This window comes from Eublepharis macularius, chromosome 2 (genome assembly GCF_028583425.1).
Source record: "Eublepharis macularius isolate TG4126 chromosome 2, MPM_Emac_v1.0, whole genome shotgun sequence".
Taxonomy (NCBI): Eukaryota; Metazoa; Chordata; class Lepidosauria; order Squamata; family Eublepharidae; genus Eublepharis; species Eublepharis macularius.
In genome coordinates this window covers 26241897-26266542 of record NC_072791.1, presented here as the reverse complement: position 1 = coordinate 26266542, position 24646 = coordinate 26241897, and the positions used below count along the sequence as shown (strand labels likewise).

General features: G+C 46.1%; 1 protein-coding gene across 6 annotated transcripts in view; it reads right to left on the bottom strand.

Annotated features, from left to right (window-relative positions):
* Window positions 1–7536, bottom strand: part of BCL11B (BCL11 transcription factor B) — a 174553-nt gene extending 167017 nt beyond the window's left edge. For all 6 annotated transcript variants that reach the window (XM_054970695.1, XM_054970698.1, XM_054970697.1 and 3 more), the window contains exon 1: window positions 6599–7536. In XM_054970695.1, the coding sequence (XP_054826670.1) occupies window positions 6599–6656 (58 nt within the window). In that variant the 5' untranslated portion in view covers window positions 6657–7536. The remainder of the gene's footprint in view (window positions 1–6598) is intronic.
* Between the last annotated feature and the right edge of the window lie 17110 nt (window positions 7537–24646).

Genomic DNA, 24646 nt, shown 5'->3' with positions numbered 1-24646 from the left:
CATCTCTTGTGGGGAGGGGGAGGCTCTCCCATGTACTGAGGGGGGTGGGAATCGGTGGAAATCAGTGCAACCTCCTATAGGAGTACCGGCACCTTTTTTAAAAACAAAAACCAGCACTGTTTGTATATATGCATCTATAGTCGTATATATAAAGTTTTCACATCCTATGACTGAAGTAAACTGATGGACAAAGCTGAGGTTTCCATAACAAAGAAACTTCCCAAAATTTAAGAGGGGGCAGTGAGTACTCTAAACTTCAGATTGATTTAGCTTTCAAATTCGTCCAACAAAGTGCCCACGGTCTGGACGCAGAGACTAAACCAAGTGGAGGAATTATCAGATAAATTGCAGGCCCTGTCTAGTTGAGAGTGAAATCTTTTTCTATAGTGGGTGACAGGCCTTCTCTTTTGTCTGACCTCATTTATTTCTCTTTCAAGTTCCAGTGCAGCCCTTTACCCTGTCACAGGAGAACATCCACCCACAGACTGTGCCCTAAAATGAGAACATTGGTAGAAGCGTTAACAATGCCATAACCTGACAAACTTCTTCATAAACATTCGCTGCTGACATTCCCAGGGAAGTGGAACCTTCTCTATATAGCCCATTCAATTCTATACATTTGGACTAGAAGCATTCACACCAACTATGTGTGCATAAGCCAGAGAAAGCACACAGAGAAGGATTTTCATCTTATGACAGAAACTTTTTCTTATGTTGGCAAGATGGAGTTCTATTTCTTTCCCATGAGGGAATATCTATATTCAGTTATTATTCTCACATGATACAAGGATTGAAAGGAAGACTGCCTGCCTTCAATCACACCACATGGAATTATGACCTTCAGTGCAACGAAAGGCTGCGTGTTCATACCCCTAACCGTGTACTCGGGCACCTTCTGAAGACATTGCATCTTTACTGCTTAGTATCCAATACCTATTTTTATCTCTTACGGCATGCGCATCGAAATATGTAGTTGTAAAAAAAAATCCTGCGTGTATGTATAAATCTGCACTAGCACACAAACTCTGAAGCATCTGGTTCTATATACATGATATGGGCTACATTCATATTCTGCAACTATGTAATTCACATAAATAGAAATCTTTGTGTGCATCCGTTTTGGCGAGTAGTCACAGTCACTAGTGAATGTATAGCTTTTTATGGAGGCAGTTTGATCACTCCATTTCTACTGCTCATAACATTACATCCTAGATTGCTTTTGCTATTTCTCTGTCTGATTATATATACATAAATATTCACTCAAAACAGAAAAAAAGTGTAAATATACATGTACGCACCATATTTTGTTAAGGGCTTGGATTGGCTGACCCTGTCCTACTGTTTCACAAGATTTGTATTTTATATATTCCACTGTAAGAACCTTCCAGGTTTAGAGTGCCCAAATCCAAACCTAAAAAGAGGCAAATTAAAGATTGTGTGCATATTCATTTTCCTACTTGGACACAAACTATTCTTTGCTCAGAGCAAATCCAAAGACTCCGAATTGAGAAAGCAAACAGAAGCCGTTGACTGTCAGGGACACCGTTAAAAACTAATTTTAATTAAAGGTATCTATCTTGCTGGTGCCGTTTAATCAGTCATAATTTGCTTAGAAAATAGATTTATCTAACTTGCAATCTCTCTCATCTTGTACCATATAGATCTCGGCATGAAAATCAATACCACAACTTTACACCTAAAAAACATTTTGCAGCAATGGAAACTGACTAGCCTCTACCTAGATTATTTCCTCTCCTCATGGGTGCTGGGAAACCCGACTCTTCGATGAGACAGGCTATGAGCGCCCCCTAGCTGTCACGGCATGCCGGTGAGGCACCACTGGCACAAACGTGACTTGCAATTCAGCTGAAAGCTAGCAAAGTTTATTTTGGAAAGTATCTGGCCATCAACAAAGAGGTTCGGGACAATCAAGAAAGGAAATATCTAAAAGTGGAGGGGGAGCATTGTACAAAATGTTTTAAGCTAACCGAACAAGCTCTGGGCACATTTTCTTCTGATAAAGAAGGGAGGAAAGTGTCAATGGAGCCAGCGATTACCTCTAATTTGGCCTCCTTTACCTGGACCACGTTCATTCAGATCATCACTCTCATTGCATGCCCTACAAGATGGTCCTTTGTTTGACACAACCCTCCAATACACTTGACGCGAGATGCCGGCTCCTGCCAAGCTTTGCCATTAAAGCACAACCACATTGCAAAAACAAAAACAAAAAAAAAGCTTTTAAAGCCATGCTTACTAAAATGCTTCAGCAGGCTTGACAAAATATGCTACTCTGTGTTTGCCTACCACAGAAAAAAGCAAAGCTGTCTCTGAGTCCACACTCGGTTGGGAAATCTGTTTCTCTTATCTTGAGCAAATCAACTCAAAACAAGCATGATAAAGAGTGGACAGAAGGGTAGGAAGTGTCCAAAAAAGGAGGGGGCAGTAAGACAGAAGTGGAGAGGGGGCACAGATCCAGGTTTAATTCTCAAAAATTAATGTGCCTGGCTTAGTCGGAAAAACCTCCGATGGAGAACACTATCTTTTCATAGCATTTTCTTAAGTCAGGATGCGACACCTGCTGCAGACACCAGCATGCAGACTGCCTTACAGGTAAGCCCCCAAGATACATTTCCTCTCCTACCCAATTTTTTCCATACATGTCTACATTCACAATTAGAAATATATCTTTTAATTTCCTCAGTTGCCTCTAAATGACAGAGTTAAAGGAAATCAAACTTGAATATATACATAGGGGTGTTTTCTTCCATATCTTGATTGTCAGAACACAACATGGATCGATCAAAAAGCTTCATAAATAACCTGTTGTGCACAGATTTGAGTTTTCTTGGGGGGGGGGGGGCTGCCCAGGAATGTCTGATTTTTTCTCAATTGCTCCCTCCCCGTTCTTCTGAAGTTTCTTCAGGTGGACTCAAGACTCTTTTATGAATGAAGGTCATTTTGCCAGCAGGAAAAAGGGCCACCTTGACTGCATTCAAATATGCCTTTTCATTCTAAAAACGCAGAACCAGTGCTCAAACCTCCCTGTTCATAGCTGAAATTAAACTTTAAAAAAAAACCTCTGTTGTAGAAATCAAACCGTTACCTTCTTTCACACAGTAAGGCCCTACAACATCTACCTCTGCTTTTCACACACAGATCTCATTTTCACTTTCTAAATGTTACATAATTTGCTATATTTTCCACAGTGACCCATTACTGGAGACAAACTTAAACATGTTCATTCATCAACTTCTCTATCACAAACAGGGTTTAATTCATTGGGGGGGGGGATAGAAGCCCTAGAAGCAAACACTGTACTTCAAAATTTAGTAAATTATACGTATTTTAAAGCCTACTGTAAAATCATCGAGCATCCCACTGAGTCAGTAACACAGATCTGAACTAAATCTGGATTGTACCCTCAAGTCTGCAATTCTATGCTTATTTACATGGGAGTAAATCTCAGTGAACTCCGTGGGATTTATTTCTGAGTAATCATGCACAAGTTCAGACTGAGCCCCCCGCCCCTTTTGCCATCCGGCATCAGAACCTTGAAATCCAATAAATTCCAATGAAGAGGGTTCAGAATGGAGCTCCTTTCTCCTCCTTACGCCCCCACACCACTTTGCCATGTACTCTGAAATGCCAGGCGATTCTCCTGGCAAGTGCCTAACAATGAAACATCAAATAGCTTGAAGACTTCAGAAAACAACAGCAAATTCATTCAAGAAAAAGGGGAGGGTGGGTGTTTATGTGAATAGTGAGAGAGAGAGAGAGAGAGAGAGAGAGAGAGAGAGAGAGAGAGAGAGAGAGAGAGAGAGAGAGAGAGAGAGAGATTTCCCATTTATATTTATTGGCTTCTTCTTCTTTGTGCTTCTCCTGAAAAACTTCTCCGGGGTCTCTTTCCTTGTTGTTGTTGTTTTTTTGTTTAAACAGGCTCCTCTTTAATAATTTATCACTCCTACCCGGAAACTGGTCCAACTTACTCCTGCCTGGTGAAAAGCCACTCTTTTCATTCAAGCTGGACGGTTTTTGCTGGGATCTCTACAGGAATTCACACACACCCTGATGCCCACCACCCACCTTCTCTCTCTCTTTTTGCCCCCCAGTCCAGTTGAGAGGATACTCTGACGGCCCAAATCCGTCTCTCCCAAATGGAAAGAGGAATGGAAGAAACTGAGGAAAGAGAGCTGCCAGCCAGCCAACCTAACACTCCACACATACTCGATACAGGATGCTCCTCGGATCCTTGCGGTACCCCTTCCATTACACTCATCTCCTACCCCAGAATTACCGCCATGTCAAATTATATACTTTGAATTTTCAGGAGAGTTGAAATTCATGGACAGACCCACACCCCATATGGATTCTCTGAAACCAAATTTGCAAGCAGGTTTCTTTTTGCCACCTTCACAGTTAAAAGTGCATTCCTCACCTCCCCCCCCCTTTTCCTCCAGCACCCCATCATCTCTAAAACCAAACTCTCCTTGCAAAGAAGGGGGGCAGACGAGCTGCATGAAATAATCTGGACTTATTTAAACACACGCACACGTCCCTCCCCTTTTCTCCCTACTAGAAAGAGAATTCACACACCGGCTGGGTTTTCTAAGCACAGAAAAATATCGCAGTGAACCCAAAAAGATGTGAAGGGGTTGTTTTTATATTTTGTTTCCTTTTTAATCCACTTTATTTGGTGGTTTCAGGAGCAGCCTCCAGTCCCCCTTTGCAAAGCAGCGCTCCAACTCAATTAAAAAGCCAGGAACAAATGCATCAGCATGGTTGCTGTAGCCCGTGATGGTTAATAAGGGAGGGGGGAATAAGAAGGGGAGAAAGGAGGAGAGAAAAAGAAGAAATAACAATAAAGTGGGGGGGGGGTTACACTGGCAAGCAAAGCCCCATCCCGCGTGGAGCGCCTTGCCTTCTCCCATCAATACAATCCCGAGGAATTCTTTTCAAAAAATAACATTTTTATCAGCTGTAACAAAGGGCAAGGAGGGAGAGAGAGCGCGCTGTCACCGAGCGCTGCTGGCAGATGGCTGCGAGCTTTTCGGGGGGGAGGGGAGCCTTTGAGCACTCTCGGTCCCCATGTCTATTTATTTATTTAAATGTTTTTAGAATACAGCATAATTTCTTTTGCACAGCCTCTCCAATTCGGGCCCCTTCTCTCGCTCTGCCCCCTCCTCTCCTCTCCCCGTCTAGCTCCACGCGCAACGGGAGTTTTGCAAAAAGGGTCAGGTTTTTGCATGGGAGCTGTTCGCTTTGCATGGGATTGTCTGGGCTTGCAATTAATGCCTTTTGGATTCCCCCCCTCCCCCCAATTTTCACCATCAACACTTCGGATGTTTCTTTTTTTGTTCTTTTTCCATCTCCCCCTCGTCCCCCCCCTTTTTTTTGAAGCAAAACTACAAGGTTTCCTGTGATCTTTAGGAGATCGCAGAGGCACAAGACCTTCTAGTCCATTTCGGCGTCGGGGCCGGCAAAACAAACCCCAAAGTGAACTAAAGGAGCGCGGCTGTGCTTTGGGGTTAAGGTAGGAAAGCAGCAGCTTTGCAACTATTGCCGACTGGCTCAAGAAGCTCCCCAGGTCTCCCCATCTCCGGATTCTCTGCCCTCCGCTTGCCCTCTCGCAGCTCGTCCCTTCTCAACCAAGCGCCTTCCCTGAGGCGATTTCGGTCCTAACACCTTCCTCCGGCCGAAGTGGCCAGGACTGCTGCTTTGCAAACTGCGCGCCGTGCAAAATGGGAGACCCTTCCTCAGCAAGACTCCCCCATCACTTCACCCCCCCCCTCTATTTTTGCATTCACACACAGCCACCCTGCACTTTCGGGCAGGACAGCCAGCCCTGGGGTGAGTCGGGCTGGCGCGGGAAGGAAGGCTCCAGCCTGGCCAGCTACCTGTGCATTGACCCCCCCTCCCGCCGCCCCCTGCCTGTGTTGGCCAGCTCGCCTTCCCCGATCGGGGGTGAGGGGCAGCCTCGGCCACCGCATCTTCTCCCCCAGCCCTCCCGGTGCGCCTCCCGCGAGCCCCACGCCTCCTCCTGTGCTGCTCCCCGCTCGGGCCTCGCCGCTCCAGCCCGGCCCAGGCGTCCTTTCTCCATGTGGTTCCCATTAGGCGCCCCCCCCAGCCACCTTTCTTCCCCCGGCTGCCGCCGCCGCCGCCGCGCTAGCCAACTTCGGACCGGCCTTTCCCCGCCGCCCAGCCCCTTCCCTTCTCCCCCAATGCGCCCTGCTTTGCAAACCGGCTCGGCCGCGTCCTCCGGTCCCTCCGCGCTCGCCTGCACCGAATCGCCTCCAAACTTTGCTTTTTCCCCCCCCACCGCCCCCCTTCTCTCTCGTCTCCCCCCACTCTCCTCCTCGTCTCTCCCCCCGTCCTCCCAGGCAGCCACACACACCCACCAGCCAGCACCCCCCTCCCTTCTTTCTAACTCTCAAGACCCTTCGCTTCAGTCTCCCCCCCCCCCCCAAGAACTCTCCTGGTCAGTTTCACGCAACACAGAAATGCACGCCAGGCTTCTATCGTTGCAACCCCCCCCCCCCCACCATCACACACAACCACTTTCCTTTCCGAACCGGCTTGCTTGGGAGTTGCAACTTACGCGTGATAATTTCCCTTTGTGACAAGTGCTGCGGGTTCCCCTGCTTGCGACGGGACATTGCCCTGGCATTTAGTTGGTCATCGCCCGGAGAGCAGGACTTGGGTAGGGGGGCTAGGTTGGAGGAGGGGGGAGCGATCTTCTTCCTCTTCTTCTTCCTCCTCTTCTTTGATGTTTCTTCTTGACCGATCTCTTCTTCTTTTAAAAAAAATTAAAGAAGTTGGGGGGAAAACGAGAGAAACTCTTGGCGGTTTTGTTTTTTCTCCTTGGCGTACTCAAGATGAGATTCTGCCTTCAATTTTTCGAAAAAAAAATCATCGCTGGAGGAGGGGGGGAAGGCTGGTTTTATTTTCGCCAAACTGTCTCTTTTTTTCTCCTCTTTCCACTGCTTCCAGGTCTTTTTCTTCAACTTCAGGAGAGGAGGTCGCTTTCTCTTCTCCCCCCTCCCTACCCCACCAAGCACTGACACTTTTATTTTTCCAGAGTGCTTAGCAAAAAAAAAGAGAGAGTAAAAATAAAAAAAAGCAAAGTGCACTTCTTCCACCAGGAGGGTTCTTTAAAAAAAACTGGATTATAAACACACGCGCTTTTCCAAAAGTAGACAAAAATGGGATTTGCCACACGCAGAGGGAAAAAAATTGCAGGAAAAAATTACCCTTGCTGGGTTAATTGGATTTTTTTAAGGGGTAGCCCAAACTGTGTCTCCTCATCGCCAGTTCAGGTGCCACTGGGTTGGTTGCTTTTTTTTGTTGCTGTTTTTGCTTTTTGCTTTTTTTTTTGGCTTGGCTTGGCTCGCCCCCCACTTTGCCACAGGCTTCCCCCCTCCCTCGCTTGGCACAGGGACTTGCTAGGAAAGAAGCCCCCCAGTGCTTCTGGGTGAGTGCTGGCTATTACTAGGAGATATATTGCAATGTGAAGATGGCGGAGTCCTGGTTCCCTGGGAGCGCTCCGTCTCTCTATGGCTGGGGCTGCCTCCGTACAATGGGATAAAATTCAAGTTCAAGTGCGGACGTGACGTTTAATCTGCACTAGAGACAAAAAAGACCTAGAGAGTAGGAGCACTGGGGGCGACTAGCGGTGGCTTTTTAACATTGTACCCTGCAAGAGAACAAGAAGAAGACGAAGAAGCGGGGGGGGGGGGGGGAGAGAAGGGAGGAAGGGAAAGAAAAAAAAACCACCCTCCAACACACTCCCAGCACACGCGCGGCTCCTATTGCTTCGCCTTGGCTGCCTTCTGTTGAACGCCAGCCAAAATGAAATTAACCAGAATTCAGGCGGGAGGGAGGGGGAGGCCAAAAAGCGATCGGGAAAGGGGGGTGAGCCTGTCCCCCCTCCCACCCCATCCCAGGAAAGGTCTTGGAGGGGAGGGCACCCCTTCCCCGCCCACTGGTAGGACGTCGGAGAGGGGGGAGTAGGAAGGTAAGGGGTGTTTGGTTAAGGCGAGCGGACTGGCGCCGGGAAGGCAAAAAAAGAGTTGCAGGTGGGCTCGGGAGATGCCGAGGTGGCCGCTCGGGAGACGCGGGATCCATCTGCCCTCGCTCGATCCACCTGCTCCGAGATCGCCCGGGCGGATCTTGGCGTCGCTGCGATCCTTCGCTGCTGCCCCCTGACAATTCAGATCTCTCGCCTCGCTCTTCCCCGCGCGCAAGCCGTGGCGACGGCAGCCCGACTCCGCTGCAGCAACACCTTCGCGGTGCATTTCCAAGCGTTTTTACAGTAACACAAATATCTGCGTGGGGGAAGAGAGATTTCTCTTCTCTCCCCCCCACCCCGGCTCTGTCTCTCGCTCGCTCTCTCCCTCCTTAATCTGAATTGCGATTGCAGTGGGAGCCACAAAGACAGACACTATCTCTCCCTCCCTCCCTCTCTCATGCGCCCAGCCACCGAGAGTGGGTAAGGATCCCTGTGAAAATCCCTGGGAATTCTGCAAACTTAGTGGGACCAAAGAGAGCCCGGCTGCTGGTCAAGAGGGGACCGGGTTGGGGGGGGGGGGTGAACCTAAACTGGGGCTCTTGTAATAAAGAGACTTTATGGGACTTACGCGATCAAAAGGAGTTTCTTTTGAAATGGGGAGGGGGGAGAGAATGGCCCTGGGTCTGCTTTGCACAAAGTCCTTAGAACAAACGCAGCTTTTCCTGGGGGTTATGAAAGACATTCACTCCGGCTTAGGTAGCGACTAGTAACCATCCCTCTCGATCGTTAATGCAAATTTGGAACCGCCAAAGCTGCTTATAAAGAACAGTGGGAAGGAGAGTTGCGGGAAGGATCCAACTTTTTTTTTTTACCCTTCACACCGTGATCTAGTCGAGGATGGTTAAAACATGTCCGAAGGTCATTCATTTGCATGAAGGGGATGGGGGGGGAGACCTTAAAGAAGCAGAGAAGCCGTCGAGGCAGTTAGGCGTGGACTTTGAAGTCAGTTGGAGCCCTCCCAGTGGCAGTTGGCCTACTCTAGAGCAGGGCCAGACTGAGGGCACTTTTTGTCACTCGGCGAGCTGAGAGGCAGACGATTTGAGATTTGTAGCCCCTCATGTTGGGAAGCACATCTTGCTCTCCAATACCAGTGCAGTGCCGTGCAGTGCCGTGCAGTGCTTGCGGAGTCCACTCGGCCCTGTTCGCGAGTAGACGGCGCTTCTAGTTGGGACCAACGTCGGAATCGTTCTTGAGAGCAAATACCCGTAGGTTATGCTTACCGGCTAGTTATTCTTGGGACAGGTAAACCCATTCCTTGCCACGTTTTTGGAACCAGGGTTCCTGCATTAAAAGGGGGATGGGGATTCCTCCTCCATTAACTCATCTAGTGAATACAAATAAAGAGTGAATAATTCATCCAAATGTTCGGGGGGGGGGGAACCCTCCTGCAGTTTGCACTTCCCCGAGACTTCGCACCCCATCACCATTCCCGGAAAACTGCCCCCCTCCTCTGGCAAGAGCTTCCACACCAGCACCTTTCTGCAGCGCACCTGCGCCGCGCTTCTGGCCCACTGCGGTTCCCGGTTTGAGCGCCTGCGGAAGGCCATGCGGGGAAACGGCCCCTTGAGTGATCTGCATTCATACATTCAGTTAATGCGGAATGTCAGACTCTGGGCTTCAATGGAACAATTGCCGAGCAATCCTAATCTGTTACTCCCAGTGAAACCCAGACTGGACTGCATCGGATTGCTCTATTTAACCCATGGGAATCTTTATTCTTGTGCAATGAATGAGGCTGGGAAAGTGTTTCACCCAGCAGTAAAGTTTTATGGAGCGGAGGTTGTCGGCAGAAAGCTTGGCCGAGAAGCATAATCTCGCCCTCCCTTAAAAATCCCACTTTTTAATCAGATTTTCCCATTTTTGCTCTGCCTCAAAGCGAGTTGCATCTAAGACGCCCCCCCCGTCTGCTTTATGATATTCTGCCATTCCCGTTGACAGGGCTGGGCCGGTCCTTCCAGGGAGAGACAATCCTTCCCCCCGGGTAGCTGGGAGCGGGGACAGCGGCAGCTGGATTTCATTGGCCGACGCCGGGCCCATGTTTCCCAGGCCCCTTTTCCAAGGGCCTGGCCCAGCCCTCCGCATAACAAAAGGGCGGGTATCCGATGTAGTAAGCAGGTCACGCCCTTTCAACACGGTTGCCAGCTCCAGGTTGGGAAATTCCTGGAGATTTTGAGGGTGGAGCCTGGGGGGGTTGGGGAAGGACCTCAGTGGGATGTCACAGAGAGAGAGACACACACACACACACACATATAGAGGAACTGTTTTATGTGGCCTGGGGATCCGATGTAATTCATGAGCCCTGCCACCACCTGGAAGTTGGCAACCATGCTCTCCCGGTTCTTGCTTCGGCTTTGCAAATCTGCAAAAGGAGATTAGCATCTCGAGAGGCACAACTCTTTGCGCAGAGGAAGCCCGTAGAAGAGAGGGCGCTTGCTCGCTTCCTTTGAGGCAGGCAGGCGTTGTTGAAAAAAAAGTTGTCCAAACAATCCTAGCCAAGAGGCGGGGGGGGGGGGTCCGAGGACCCACGGCCAGGTTTGCATTCGAAGAAATAGGGCCGGGGGCCTTTGGAGAATGGCTTTCCAGTTCCTCCTTCCCGAGATTCCTGCCTCATCCTCTGTTCCATCGGCGACGCTAGAAACACGCCAGCCCCACCTGGTGTCACGATGATGGATACCGCGGGGGTCAAGGTGGCTTTTCCGCCCGCTGGAATGTTGCTGAAAGGGGAGCGACAGGTTGAGCGACAGGAAGGAATTCTTGGAGGCGAACCTCCGGGGATTGGATGTCACGTGTGAACCGGAGATCCCGCGGACTAGCTTTTTTGTCTCAAGGCGTTAATTCAGACGAGAACGTTTCTTAGCGCCGGTTTTGTTTCATTCTTTTGGATCTCACTACCAGTGTCGGTCATCTTTAAACTCAGGATCACATAAAACGCCTTCATACAGCCCAGAGTAGGTTTTCTGAGCTTTTTTATGGCTCAGAGTCAAAGCTGCAAGTTTTCTTGGTCTTGAGTCCCCTTGGCAGCAAAAAGGAAAAGAACTCTTGCAGCATCTTAAAAAGACTAACATGCACTCTCAAAACCACTTTCCTGGGAGTAAGTCACATCAAATGGATCCTGGTAGGATTCTGAGTAGACCTGAGTAAACGTTATTGCAGCATAAATCTATGCTAAAATATATATTTTTAAATTTATGTTATAGTCTTTCTCATTGAGACTCAAGGCGAATTACACAGTGCGAGTCACAGTGCGAATACAATCAACATCCCGGGGCATCCAGTAAAGTTTGCAGAAACTTGAAAAATGTTGTCAGTCTTCAAGGCCCCTCAGACTCGGGGCCACAAGCCTTCCAATGCACTCAGTGGGGCTTCTCTATGAGAAAAGGCGCCTAAGATCGGGCTGGGATTCCAAACACTCGTTTAAATCCCAGTCCCTTTTTCCAGGCAGAGCAGCCAGGAGAACCGATGAGGCTCTGATTCGGACAGAACCAAGGATGGCCATTTTCCTAGGAGGGGAAGAACGCCTTATGTTGTGGACGCACTCCCTCTCTGCAGAAAGGGGGGGGGACCTCAGCCGTGTGCGCGTTGCTGTATCCCCAAACCAGAGCCAGGAAAAACAGCCCAAGTCCACCAGGAAAGACGGGATTCATTTTTTCCAAGCGGCGATCCTCATTTCTGCCCCTGCCCAGCTTTATCAGGGAGTCCCTGGCCACCCCGGTTTACCTTGCAGAGGGACAGCAGGACCGCAGTCCAGTGGCGCCTTGGAGGCCGACCAGATTTTCAGGGGATCAGCTTTCCAGACACCAAGCTCCCTTGGGGATTCTGTAAAATGATCTACCCTGAAAAGCTGGTTGGTCTCCAAGGGGCTGCTCTCCCGCACACCTGAAAGCTCCTTGTGGTGCAAGACGTGGGTCCAATGGCACCTTAAAGAGCAATTCGACTGCGGTGGGCGTTCACAGCCCTGAGAGAACGTCGGATCAACGACTGGGCCTTCCACTTGGGAGAAGGCGAAGTGAGATCCGAAGGGTCGGGCGGCCTTGTGCGCGCGGTTCCACGAGACCTTCCTCCTCCTCCTCCCTCCTCCTCCTGCAATGCACTCCAACGGTGAGGGGGGGGGGAGAAAAAAGAAAATTCCAAAGCGATCCCTGCGCCGCCGCCGCCGCCTCCCTCCCGCGTCTGGCACTTGCGATCATTAGCGCGCTCAGCAGCGGCTAATGCCTTGTCGCACAGCTCCCCCTTTAGTCTCCTCGCGCTCCTCCGTCTCGCCTTCCGAGGCAGATCAATCGCCGGGCTCTGGCTAACCTTGACCCCCCGCTCGACCCCGCCAGCCTCTGCAGCTGGCCCGCTGTTTTGTTTTCCCACTCCGTCGATATCTCCGCCACCGACGGGGCCGAGAGACAGACAAGAGGGACTGGCTGCTCTCGAAGGGCGGCGGGAGGAACTCCCCCCCCCTTCCCAAAATACAGCCAGGCTGCAGGCCACCAGCCACAATAAGGCACTGGGGGCTGCAAAGTATCCGCCCCTATGATCTCTCGCTTTAATTGCTTTGTCTCAATTTTAATTGCTTTGTCTAAATTTCTTCTCCCCCCCCCCCAAAAAAACCGGGTCCCTCCCCCACCCCTCCTTTTGGGCTGCATCCATCTATTCAAAGTGTGGAACGGGTGTCAGTTGCATGAGAAAGGGACAGGCTTTGGGGTGGCCATTTTCTCCCAGGGAACTGATCTCTACTCTGGAGATCAGTTGCAATTCCAGGAGAGCTCCAGGCCCTACCTGGAGGCTGGCAACCTTATTTTTCTCGCGTGTCTGTTGCTTTTGTAAAAAAAAAAAGTAGCGTCAAAGATGTGCAAAAATATCTCCAGTATTCTCAAAGGCGATCGATGAATTGCCGTCTAGCAGTGGGGTATGCAGTTTAAAAAGAAAAACGATTTCTTTCTTGGGTTTAGTCGTATCCACTTCAGCAAAAAGGGCTGCTCGTGAGTATAATGCCGATAGGGACGCGTGTCCGTCGCGTTTTGTGGATTGCAAAGAGTTTCCGCTCCTGCTTTTAACTTTTTCTGGAGCGCGCTTCTTGGCTCCAAGCCCAAGCGGCGAGATGGGGGAGTAAATCCCATTGAAATCTGTTGGTCTTGCTTCTTTGTAAACACGGTTAGAAATCGAGCTGCCAGTCCTGCACCAGACATCGGGAAATCTACCATTGATCACAATGGCACTTACCAGGCAGCAAGATAACGGAGAGCTAATAAGATCATTTAAAAGTTTATTTTTCCATCTAAGCCACCCCCATCGCTCTTAACCGATCAAAGTATCCGGTTAACTCCAATATGTTTCTAAAAGGGACGAGCAGATATTACCATAAGCATGCTTCCGCGTTGACTAGTCAAATATGTTGTGGCGTGTTAATATTTTCGACAGATTTCTTTCATTGTGAAAGCACTGCAGCTAGAACGTGTAGGCATGTTTACTCGGAAGGAAGTCTCAGTGTGTTTGTTGGGACTTCTTCCCAAATAAAAGCGCACATGCAGCGAGATTCAGGCGGCACCAAAATAGTCTTAACATGACACGCACACACACCCAATGTATGGCAACGTGCACACGGTTTGATTTCCCCGCTGCAACAAGCGCATGGGGAGTATACAATCTCTGTTAACCCAGGAGGTTGGGAACCGGTCGCGTTTTCGCGTAAAGCCACAGGTGGAATAGAGGGCAGGGCAAAAGTGCCTCGCGTCCCCCTCCCCCCCCCCCCCCGGTCGTATCTGTAGTTTTGGATTCCAAGAGTTTTCGTCTTGCGTGCAAGTCGCGGAGTCTCGCAAAAAAAGTTTGTAGCACTTAAAAACACTTTGCAGTTACATTCTCCGCCCCCCCCCCCGCTTTTCATGCGACGAGACGGCCAGCCCAAATAGATTTTTAAATAGATTTTTCAAAATATATTTCCTTTTAGAGTAGAATAAGGAACTCGAGAATTCTATTGAAGGAATCTTTCGACCCCCCCCCCCCTTCTAAGCCATCCAGCTCGGTAAGGATTACTTATGAGTAAACGTGCATCGGATCAGGCATTTCCCTTGAAGGGAACACGCAGACCCCCCGATACGCTGTGCAAAAGACAACTGCCGCGCCTGGATCGAGCGCCTCAGCCTATGAGCGCTCCCCTGTTTTCTATGCCACTGCCTTTTTTTTTGACGCGTCGGTGGATTGGCGGCGAAGGGAGGGGCGAGGCAAGGCACAAACAGGGAACCCGACGCCGATGGGAGCCGCTCCACCTTGCGAGGAGAAGGGGAAGCACAGGGAGTGATAGATTAGCTGTTGCGCGTCGCTCTCCACCGAGCAAAGTTGTCCTTCTATCCGATGCGCGTCTCTGCTTCTAAGTGGGGCGCCCATTTTATTTGGATTTTAGAGACGGAAGAGTCTGGATGCCTCCCCTTATTAGAACGCCTTTCTGATCTATTTTCTGAAGGGATCGACATCCTACAAAATCCAGGGGGACGTTTATAGTTTCCATGTAGCAGCATACCTCTTTATGTTTTAGTGGAGTTGTTTGGGAGGGAATCTTTTGCAGCTCGGGGCAGGGTGCAGTGCCTCCCCCACCCACCCAAATTCAGGGAGTTGAAAATCCTGATTTTTTTTTAATGCACCAACCCTCTTAGGCATATTGTTTACTAAGGGCTGTCAGGCATATAACTTGCCTTCTTACAACAACCTTGCCAGGCCAGAAGTCTTGTTCCCACCATGAGAACTGGGTTTGGCAGAGGAGAGATTTGAACTGTTGATAGGTTCACAAAGGAAGCCCCTCCATGCTCTTTTGAGATGATCGCTCTCAATTTGCATATAACAAATGGAGGCTGAAAGACAAAATGGTTGCTAACGTTAGGATTTGAACCCAGGACTGATACCAGCATTCTGGCCGTCGCTGGTTTTCCACGGAAAGTCCGGTATGGGGGTCTGGAGGCCTGCAATTTTCACACTAGAAATGCTTCTGACTCCAAGGGACCCCTGGTACTGCTGCAAAAACGCTTCTGGGTAGCAGGGTAACTGCTTGAACAGACCGGGCTGCTAATTCCAAGGAAAACTGACTGATAAAATGGGGAAGGGGGAGATTACCAGTACAATCCTAAACAGAGTTATTCCAGTCTAAACCCATTGAAATTACACTGTACAACACATTTTTGAGGGTCCGCCATTAGATCCCCATCCAGGCTGCAGTGATCTGTTTGTCTTCCTCGTCTCCTGTTCAGATGAATGCATCCCAGCACAGTTGCCCACCCTGTGCTAAACTGCAATTGGAGATCTCAGGTCAAGATTTCAAAAGTACCTTCTTAACCCCGCTGGTACAGACGGGCTGTATTACTGCTTCCCTTCTGGCCTTCTGAAAGAGCGACAATAGAAGGAAATCCAGAAACAAAAGCAACTTTTATTACTACCAACAAAAATAAGGCAATTACTGCCCTCTTGGAAGTCCATTTGAAATCTAAAGGGCTGATTTCAAAATAATGTGACAGATAATGGTGCAAGATAGACCAGGAAAGACTTCCGTATTTTGATGGATGTATCTGTGTAGGATGCCCCAACCTGGATAAGCCAGGAGAGCCTGATCGTGTCAGATCTCAAAAGCTAAGCGGAGTTGGCCTTGGTTAGTAATTGGATGGGAGACTTCCCACAAAGACCAGGGTTGCAAAGACAAGCAATGGCAAACCACCTCAGTTGGTCTCTTGCCTTGAAAACTCCAGCAGGGGTCGCCATAAGTCACCTAGGACTTGAGGGCAGGATTTCACTTCATCTCTGTAGGATAAACTTGTGTCCATTTTATCCTGGACTCCCCGAAAGGCTCCTGGGAAGTGTAGCTTGGTAGTAAACATGTGACTTGGCCCACTCTCTCTGATCCCAAAACAACAGGTCTCTGGATTCACGGGAAAGGGCGGTCGTAGTCCAAAGGCTTGGAGCCTTCCTCCCAACTTTCACTCTAGAGAAAAATGAATGTTGTGAAAACATATAGGGGCCTGCCCTGCTCTCTGCTTACCAACCCTCTAGCCACTGCACTTGCAATATTATTTTATAGGGTCTCTACCCCTGTTTACACTACAGGCGAATGCCAAAAACAGCATTTATCTCTCCCCCCCTATAACGATAAGTATTTTCAATACATTCTATTCAGAACCAAATAACTATACTTTAAAAACAATCACTCAGAACACCTGAATGTAAAAACATCCTGCATTCAGGTTTTAATTAGTTTCATGAAGAAACTAGCAAATTGTACCCTCAAGCAGCATTTTGGACTCTGATCCACACATTTTGAAAAATTTTTATTGGGTTAGAATCCATTATTTCCACATTTACATTCAATTTTCCCCAATTTTTTCATCTCTAACCCCCTCCCTTTCCCCCCCTTTTTGTTGACTTCCAACAGCTTTCCAACTCTTTGTCCCCTTTCCCTTACTTTTATTAGCTTCCTCTATCTAAAACAAATATATATTCTCCATTATTCTAAGCAGTACATCCTTAACTATTTTTAACATTATATGCCCAAACTGTAAGCCTTTGTTTCCATCTTAGATAAACAATTTATCCCAATTTTTCAATTTCAGGTATTTCTATATATCATAAACCATATAGATCATACATTCGTTTATATCAAACAATTTGACTTATTCTCTATATATATTACTCATTCTATCTTTTTATAATAGTTCTATATATCTCTCCTCACGTAGTCAATCAATTTGACCCATCTATATCTTCAGACATTCAGTTTGGTACAAAACTTGTCAGAAAAAAAAAGAAAATATTGTTAGTTAATCGCTCCTTATATTTAGTCCTTATAATTAATTATTTTCTCTATGTTCTGTTTGTTAACCTATATATATCTATATATATGTCAATCTATTAATCTGACTGCTTATTAATTCACATTTATCTCTTCTCCCCCCGGTAAAGTCTCCCCCCTCTACTTCAATACTTCAGTAGTTCTCAAACTGCCACAGTTTTCCTCCCACCTCCCATTTCTTCTCCAGGTATTGTTTCAGCTTCTCCCAGTCTGTGTTGAACTGCCCTGAGTCCAGATCTCTCAATTTTCTTGTCATCTTGTCCATTTCAGCCATATACAGCAATTTGTAAGTCCAATCTTCAATAGTTGGCACTTCTTGTACTTTCCATTTTTGCGCATACAAAAGTCTAGCTGCTGCTGTCATATAAAATATCAACGTCCTGTGTTGGGCTGGAATTCCCTCCATTCCCAAGTTCAGTAGCAGGAGTTCTGGGTTCTTATTAATTTGAAATTGTAAAATTTCACTCATTTCTCTTATTATTTCCCCCCAGTACTGCCTGGCTACCTCACACGACCACCACATATGATAGAGGGAGCCCTCATGCTTCTTACATTTCCAGCATTTATTAGAAGTATTCGAATTCCCTAGCGCAATCTTCTTTGGTGTCATGTACCAACGATAGATCATTTTATAAATGTTCTCTTTGATATTAATACATGTCGTTGTCTTCATTGTAGTTTTCCACAAGTATTCCCATGCCTCCATTGTTATTTCTTTATTAAAGTTTATAGCCCATTTCACCATTTGTGTTTTAACTATCTCATCCTCGGTATACCACTTCAACAGTACTTGGTATACCTTGGATATTCTTTTCTTATCTTCTTTAAGAAGGGTCTGCTCTAGTTCCGAATTCTCTATTCGTATACCTCCCTTTACAGAGTCCGAATTATATAAGTCTCTGATCTGTCTATACTGGAACCAATCGTAGTTAGGTGATAGTTCCTCTTGTGTCTTTATTCTAAGTTTGGATGCTTCAGTTTTAGTTATTTCTTTATACGTTAAACATTGTTGTTCATTATCAACAGCTCTCGGGTCTATCACCTCATATGGAACCACCCACAAAGGGGTTCCTTCTTGTAGATAAATTCTGTACTTCTTCCAGATTATGTATAGACTTCTCCGAACAAAGTGATGCAGGAACATCGAGTTGACCTTTACTTTGTCATGCCATAAATATGCGTGCCATCCAAATATTTTTTTATATCCCTCTAGGGCTAATAGTTTCTTGTTCTTTAATGTCATCCATTCTTTCAACCAAACTAGGCAGATTGCATCATAATAAAGTCTCAGATTGGGCAGTTGCATTCCGCCTCTTTCCTTTGCATCTTGTAAAACTTTCACTTTCACTCGAGGCTTCTTGCCTGCCCAAACAAAATCTGATATTTTCCTCTGCCATTTTTCAAATTGTTTGGAGTCTCTGATGATTGGTATTGTCTGTAGCAAAAACATTACTCTTGGTAACACATTCATCTTAACTGCTGCAATCCTGCCCAACCATGACAAATTCAATCTATTCCATTTAATCAAGTCTCTCTCTATCTGAGTCCATAGTTTTTCATAATTGTTTTTGAATAGATCTATGTTCTTTGCAGTTAATTCGACTCCCAAATATTTCACTTTACTTGTTACTTCACAATCCGTTGTTTCCATTAACAATTGTTGTTTCTGCTTAGTCATATTTTTGCATAATATCTTTGACTTCTTTTTGTTAATGAAGAAACCTGCCAAGTCTCCAAACTCCTTGATCTTATCTATCACTCTTGGCATGTTCTCCAATGGGTCCTCTACAATTAACATTATGTCATCCGCAAATGCTCTGACCTTGTATGAATAGTCCTTTATTTTTATTCCACGAATTTCATCATCTTGACGTATTTGTATCATCAGAATCTCCAATACTAAAATGAACAACAATGGAGATAACGGGCAACCTTGTCTTGTTCCTTTACTTATCGTCAATTTCTTGGTCAATTCATCATTCACCACAATTGCTGCAGTCTGGTCTCTATAAATTTCCTTAATTGCTCTGATGAATCTTTCTCCCAATTGTAGCTTTTCCATAGTGGCAAACATAAAGTCCCAGTTTAAATTGTCAAACGCTTTTTCAGCGTCAACAAAGAAGAAACCAACCTCTTTGTCACAACGCTTGTCATAATATTCAATAGCATTGATCACTGTCCTTAAGTTGTCTCTTATTTGTCTGTCTGGCAAAAAGCCTGCTTGTTCCTCCTCTATGACTTCCGAGAGCCACCCCTTCAATCTCTCCGCCAATATCTTCGCAAAAATTTTGTAGTCATTGTTGAGTAGCGATATAGGTCTATAATTTTTCACATTAGTCAGGTCTTGGCCCTCTTTTGGGATCAATGATATATTCGCTTCACTCCAAGTTTCTGGAATCCTTTGATCCCTTAAAACCCCATTCATCACCTCTTTTAGGAATGGTGCCAGTTCATTAGCCATTGTCTTATAGAATTTAGCCGTAAGTCCATCTGGCCCTGGCGCCTTTCCTAGATTTGCAGATTGTATTGCCTTACTTATTTCCTCGTCAGTTACTTCACTATTCAACTTATTTCTCCAAGCTTCCGAGATTTCTGGAAGTTTGGTTTTCTCCAAATATGACGCTATTGATTCTTTGTTTACTTCTTTTTTATTATACAGCTTAGCGTAGAATTTATAAAAGGCTCTACTAATGGTAGCCTGCTCCAAATACGTTTTGTTATCTTCGCAAATTTTATTTATTATCTTCTTTTCCCTTTTCTTCTTCAATTGCCATGCCAGGTACTTCCCAGGTTTATTAGCACCCTCAAACGCTTTTTGATTCAGTCTTTTGAGATTCCACTCCAATTCTTTATTGCTCATTGCTGTTAGCTGTTCTTGAAGTATTTTAATTTCCTGGTATACCTTCTTTTCCCTGGTCTCTTTTTTAGCTGTATTTCTTTGGCTTTTATTTTCTCCTCAATCTCTTGTCTTTTCTCCTCTTTCTTCTTTCTTGCTCTACCATTTAAGTCCATTAGTATGCCCCTTACAACCGCCTTGTAAGCATCCCAAACTTTATTGGTTGGTACTTCTTTATTCACGTTGTATTGTATAAAAAACTTTGTCTCTCTTCTCAGTATTTCCATATTCTCTCTTTCCTGTAACAAGTCCTCATTTATTCTCCATGCTTTCCTTTTTCTCTTTTTTCCAAATTTCCACATAATTGGGTTGTGATCTGAGCCTACCATAGGCATTATTTCTACCTCCTTAGTCCATAATGCTAAGTCTTTTGAGGCCCAGATCATATCAATTCTTGATAATGTAGAATGCCTTGCAGAATAAAAGGTAAACTGTCTGCTTTTAGGATATTCTCTCCTCCATACATCTTCAAGAGTCTCTTGTTGAATCAACTCAAAAAAAAGCTTTGGTAATAGTCCTCTTTTCTTTTGTGCCGTTGTAGTCTTTTTGTCTAGTTCCAAGTCTGTCACTCCATTGAAGTCTCCAGCAAGAATTATCTGGTCGTATGCAAGATCGTCTAAATGCTTCCTTAAATCCTCAAAGAAGCTTTCTTTTGCACCGTTAGGTGCATAAAGTCCGACTACCAACACTCTCTTTAAATTCCAAATACATTCCACTGCTACAAATCTAGCTTCCACATCTCTCATAACAAATTTTGGCTGTAGCTCCTCTTTTATGTACAACACCACTCCTCTTTTTTTCTTGTTGGAGGCCGCTACATATTCTTTGCCCAATTTTCCAGATTTTAAATATTTTACATCCTGCTTTCTGATATGGGTCTCTTGCAAACAAACAATGTCACATTTTTGTTTTAGTAGCCAGTGAAAAGTATTTTTCCTCTTATTCGGTGAGTTTAGTCCATTTACATTCCAAGATAATACTTTACACTCCATACTCATGATCTTGTTGGTAAGTCTTTTTCATTGTCCTTAATAAATCGCTCCATCTCTCGCTCAGATCTGATGCGTTTTTTGGCCCCTCCAAACTCAAAGGACACTCCTTCCGGTAACTCCCATCTGTACCTGATTTTCATGTCCTTCAAAATCTGAATTAGCACTTTATATTTTTTCCGGTCCAGTAACACTGATCTGGGCAGTTCCTTCATTATAATAATCGTCTTGCCATCAATCTCCAATGGATCTTGAAACTGTTTTGTCACAATCCTCTCTTTCATATTTCGTGTTGTAAACTGCACAATCACATCTCTTGGTAGTTTCCTCTGGGTTGCTATTCTCGAATTCACACGGTATGCCACATCTAGGATAGCCACAACTTCCTCCTCCTCCTTCCCCAGGTACTCAGCCAACACCTCAGTCATCTGTTCTTGCGCTGACTTTCCTTCCACTTCTGGCAAGCCACGAAAACGTAGCTGCTTCTCCATATGTTTAGTTTCTGCAACTGACATTCTCCCCTTCACCAATCTCATCTCTGTTTGTTGCGTGTCTGCTAAATTCTCCATCGCGTCTTCTACTGTTTTAACTCTCTGCTGCGTTCCTTGTAATTCATTTCGTATTGTTTCCATACCTTTTTTCACTTCTGACAGCTCCGATTTTACTGTCTGTGTAACCTCTTTAACCTCTTTTATCAGCTCCAATTTCGTGTCCTTAAGTTCTTTAATCATATCTAAAAGTTTTTTGTCCAGGTTTTTATCCAGGTTTTCTATTGCCGATTGCCACTCTTTTTTTGACATCGTGGGGCTTGCTTTAGCTCGCTCCCACGAATCCGCTCTCTTCCTTAACTCCGTGGCGTAAAATTTAACGTTTTTCTATTTTAAATGTCCCGGTCTTCTTATAGAAATTAAGTTTTAAAGAGTCCAAAATGTCGGGCGTCTTTTCTCTATGGTTTCTCTATGATTTTGTAATCCAAGATGGCCTACTTCCTCTTCCGCTGAAGCCGCGACCCTTCCCCTTTCAAAAATGGCGATTCCCTACTTCCTGCCCTCCAGCAAGGGCCGCTTCTCTCCAGCCACTCTATTGTTATTACGCACTTCCTGTCTCCCGTCTTCCCACAGCAGATCTCGCGATGGTGTCTTTTTCTCACAGCTCCAAAGCCACAGGTATTCAAAACAATAGTCCCATTTCTTTAATAACTTCTTTAAACTTAGTCTCTTTTTAAATTCGATTCCTGCCGAGTCTTCCCCTCCTTTTCACTAGTCTGTTGCAGTTTAAAAATCTACTTTTTTTCCTCTCTGTTTTTATCAATCTGTCCCGTCTCAGAAGATAATGATCTTTACCTTCTCTTCACTTTTCTCGGGTTGTAATCGCTGTTTCGATTTTAAGTTCTCCTCTCAGCTTCTTCCCCCAATCGATGCTTGGGTATGTAGGTCTTATGCCAGCCGAATTGGCCCCAAAACTGCCGCAGAGATTATAGCCGACCCGTCGCAAGGTGGGACCTCAAGGATCGGGGGGAGACTCGTTGTGTAAAGCCCCCCCTCGTCCGAGATCTAGCTCACCCTAGGGTCTTGAGCGTTCTTTGCCTGCTCCCCGCCTGAGAGCAGTCGGCCGCGGGCTATTTTCACCCCGCCGGCCGGTTAAAACGGCAGTCCGGTCAGCTCCGCAAGTGGAGCTGCGTTAGACCTCCATGGATCCCAAACAGGAAGTCAGTTGTCCTTCTATCCGATGCGCGTCTCTGCTTCTAAGTGGGGCGCCCATTTTATTTGGATTTTAGAGACGGAAGAGTCTGGATGCCTCCCCTTATTAGAACGCCTTTCTGATCTATTTTCTGAAGGGATCGACATCCTACAAAATCCAGGGGGACGTTTATAGTTTCCATGTAGCAGCATACCTCTTTATGTTTTAGTGGAGTTGTTTGGGAGGGAATCTTTTGCAGCTCGGGGCAGGGTGCAGTGCCTCCCCCACCCACCCAAATTCAGGGAGTTGAAAATCCTGATTTTTTTTTAATGCACCAACCCTCTTAGGCATATTGTTTACTAAGGGCTGTCAGGCATATAACTTGCCTTCTTACAACAACCTTGCCAGGCCAGAAGTCTTGTTCCCACCATGAGAACTGGGTTTGGCAGAGGAGAGATTTGAACTGTTGATAGGTTCACAAAGGAAGCCCCTCCATGCTCTTTTGAGATGATCGCTCTCAATTTGCATATAACAAATGGAGGCTGAAAGACAAAATGGTTGCTAACGTTAGGATTTGAACCCAGGACTGATACCAGCATTCTGGCCGTCGCTGGTTTTCCACGGAAAGTCCGGTATGGGGGTCTGGAGGCCTGCAATTTTCACACTAGAAATGCTTCTGACTCCAAGGGACCCCTGGTACTGCTGCAAAAACGCTTCTGGGTAGCAGGGTAACTGCTTGAACAGACCGGGCTGCTAATTCCAAGGAAAACTGACTGATAAAATGGGGAAGGGGGAGATTACCAGTACAATCCTAAACAGAGTTATTCCAGTCTAAACCCATTGAAATTACACTGTACAACACATTTTTGAGGGTCCGCCATTAGATCCCCATCCAGGCTGCAGTGATCTGTTTGTCTTCCTCGTCTCCTGTTCAGATGAATGCATCCCAGCACAGTTGCCCACCCTGTGCTAAACTGCAATTGGAGATCTCAGGTCAAGATTTCAAAAGTACCTTCTTAACCCCGCTGGTACAGACGGGCTGTATTACTGCTTCCCTTCTGGCCTTCTGAAAGAGCGACAATAGAAGGAAATCCAGAAACAAAAGCAACTTTTATTACTACCAACAAAAATAAGGCAATTACTGCCCTCTTGGAAGTCCATTTGAAATCTAAAGGGCTGATTTCAAAATAATGTGACAGATAATGGTGCAAGATAGACCAGGAAAGACTTCCGTATTTTGATGGATGTATCTGTGTAGGATGCCCCAACCTGGATAAGCCAGGAGAGCCTGATCGTGTCAGATCTCAAAAGCTAAGCGGAGTTGGCCTTGGTTAGTAATTGGATGGGAGACTTCCCACAAAGACCAGGGTTGCAAAGACAAGCAATGGCAAACCACCTCAGTTGGTCTCTTGCCTTGAAAACTCCAGCAGGGGTCGCCATAAGTCACCTAGGACTTGAGGGCAGGATTTCACTTCATCTCTGTAGGATAAACTTGTGTCCATTTTATCCTGGACTCCCCGAAAGGCTCCTGGGAAGTGTAGCTTGGTAGTAAACATGTGACTTGGCCCACTCTCTCTGATCCCAAAACAACAGGTCTCTGGATTCACGGGAAAGGGCGGTCGTAGTCCAAAGGCTTGGAGCCTTCCTCCCAACTTTCACTCTAGAGAAAAATGAATGTTGTGAAAACATATAGGGGCCTGCCCTGCTCTCTGCTTACCAACCCTCTAGCCACTGCACTTGCAATATTATTTTATAGGGTCTCTACCCCTGTTTACACTACAGGCGAATGCCAAAAACAGCATTTATCTCTCCCCCCCTATAACGATAAGTATTTTCAATACATTCTATTCAGAACCAAATAACTATACTTTAAAAACAATCACTCAGAACACCTGAATGTAAAAACATCCTGCATTCAGGTTTTAATTAGTTTCATGAAGAAACTAGCAAATTGTACCCTCAAGCAGCATTTTGGACTCTGATCCACACATATGACAGATGCAGGCCTACAACTTTTCAGCTTTAGTTCCTTGTGGAATAATAGGACATGTTCGTTGGAAGTTCCCAGCTAACACAACAGGGAATCTCCTCCTATACTTAAGTTATTTCGTAGCCAACCTTGCTCCGTATGCAGCCTTCTAAGTCATGGTACACTCATCCCATACTATGAGTCTACAGTCTTGTAAAATTGTTGCCTCTGC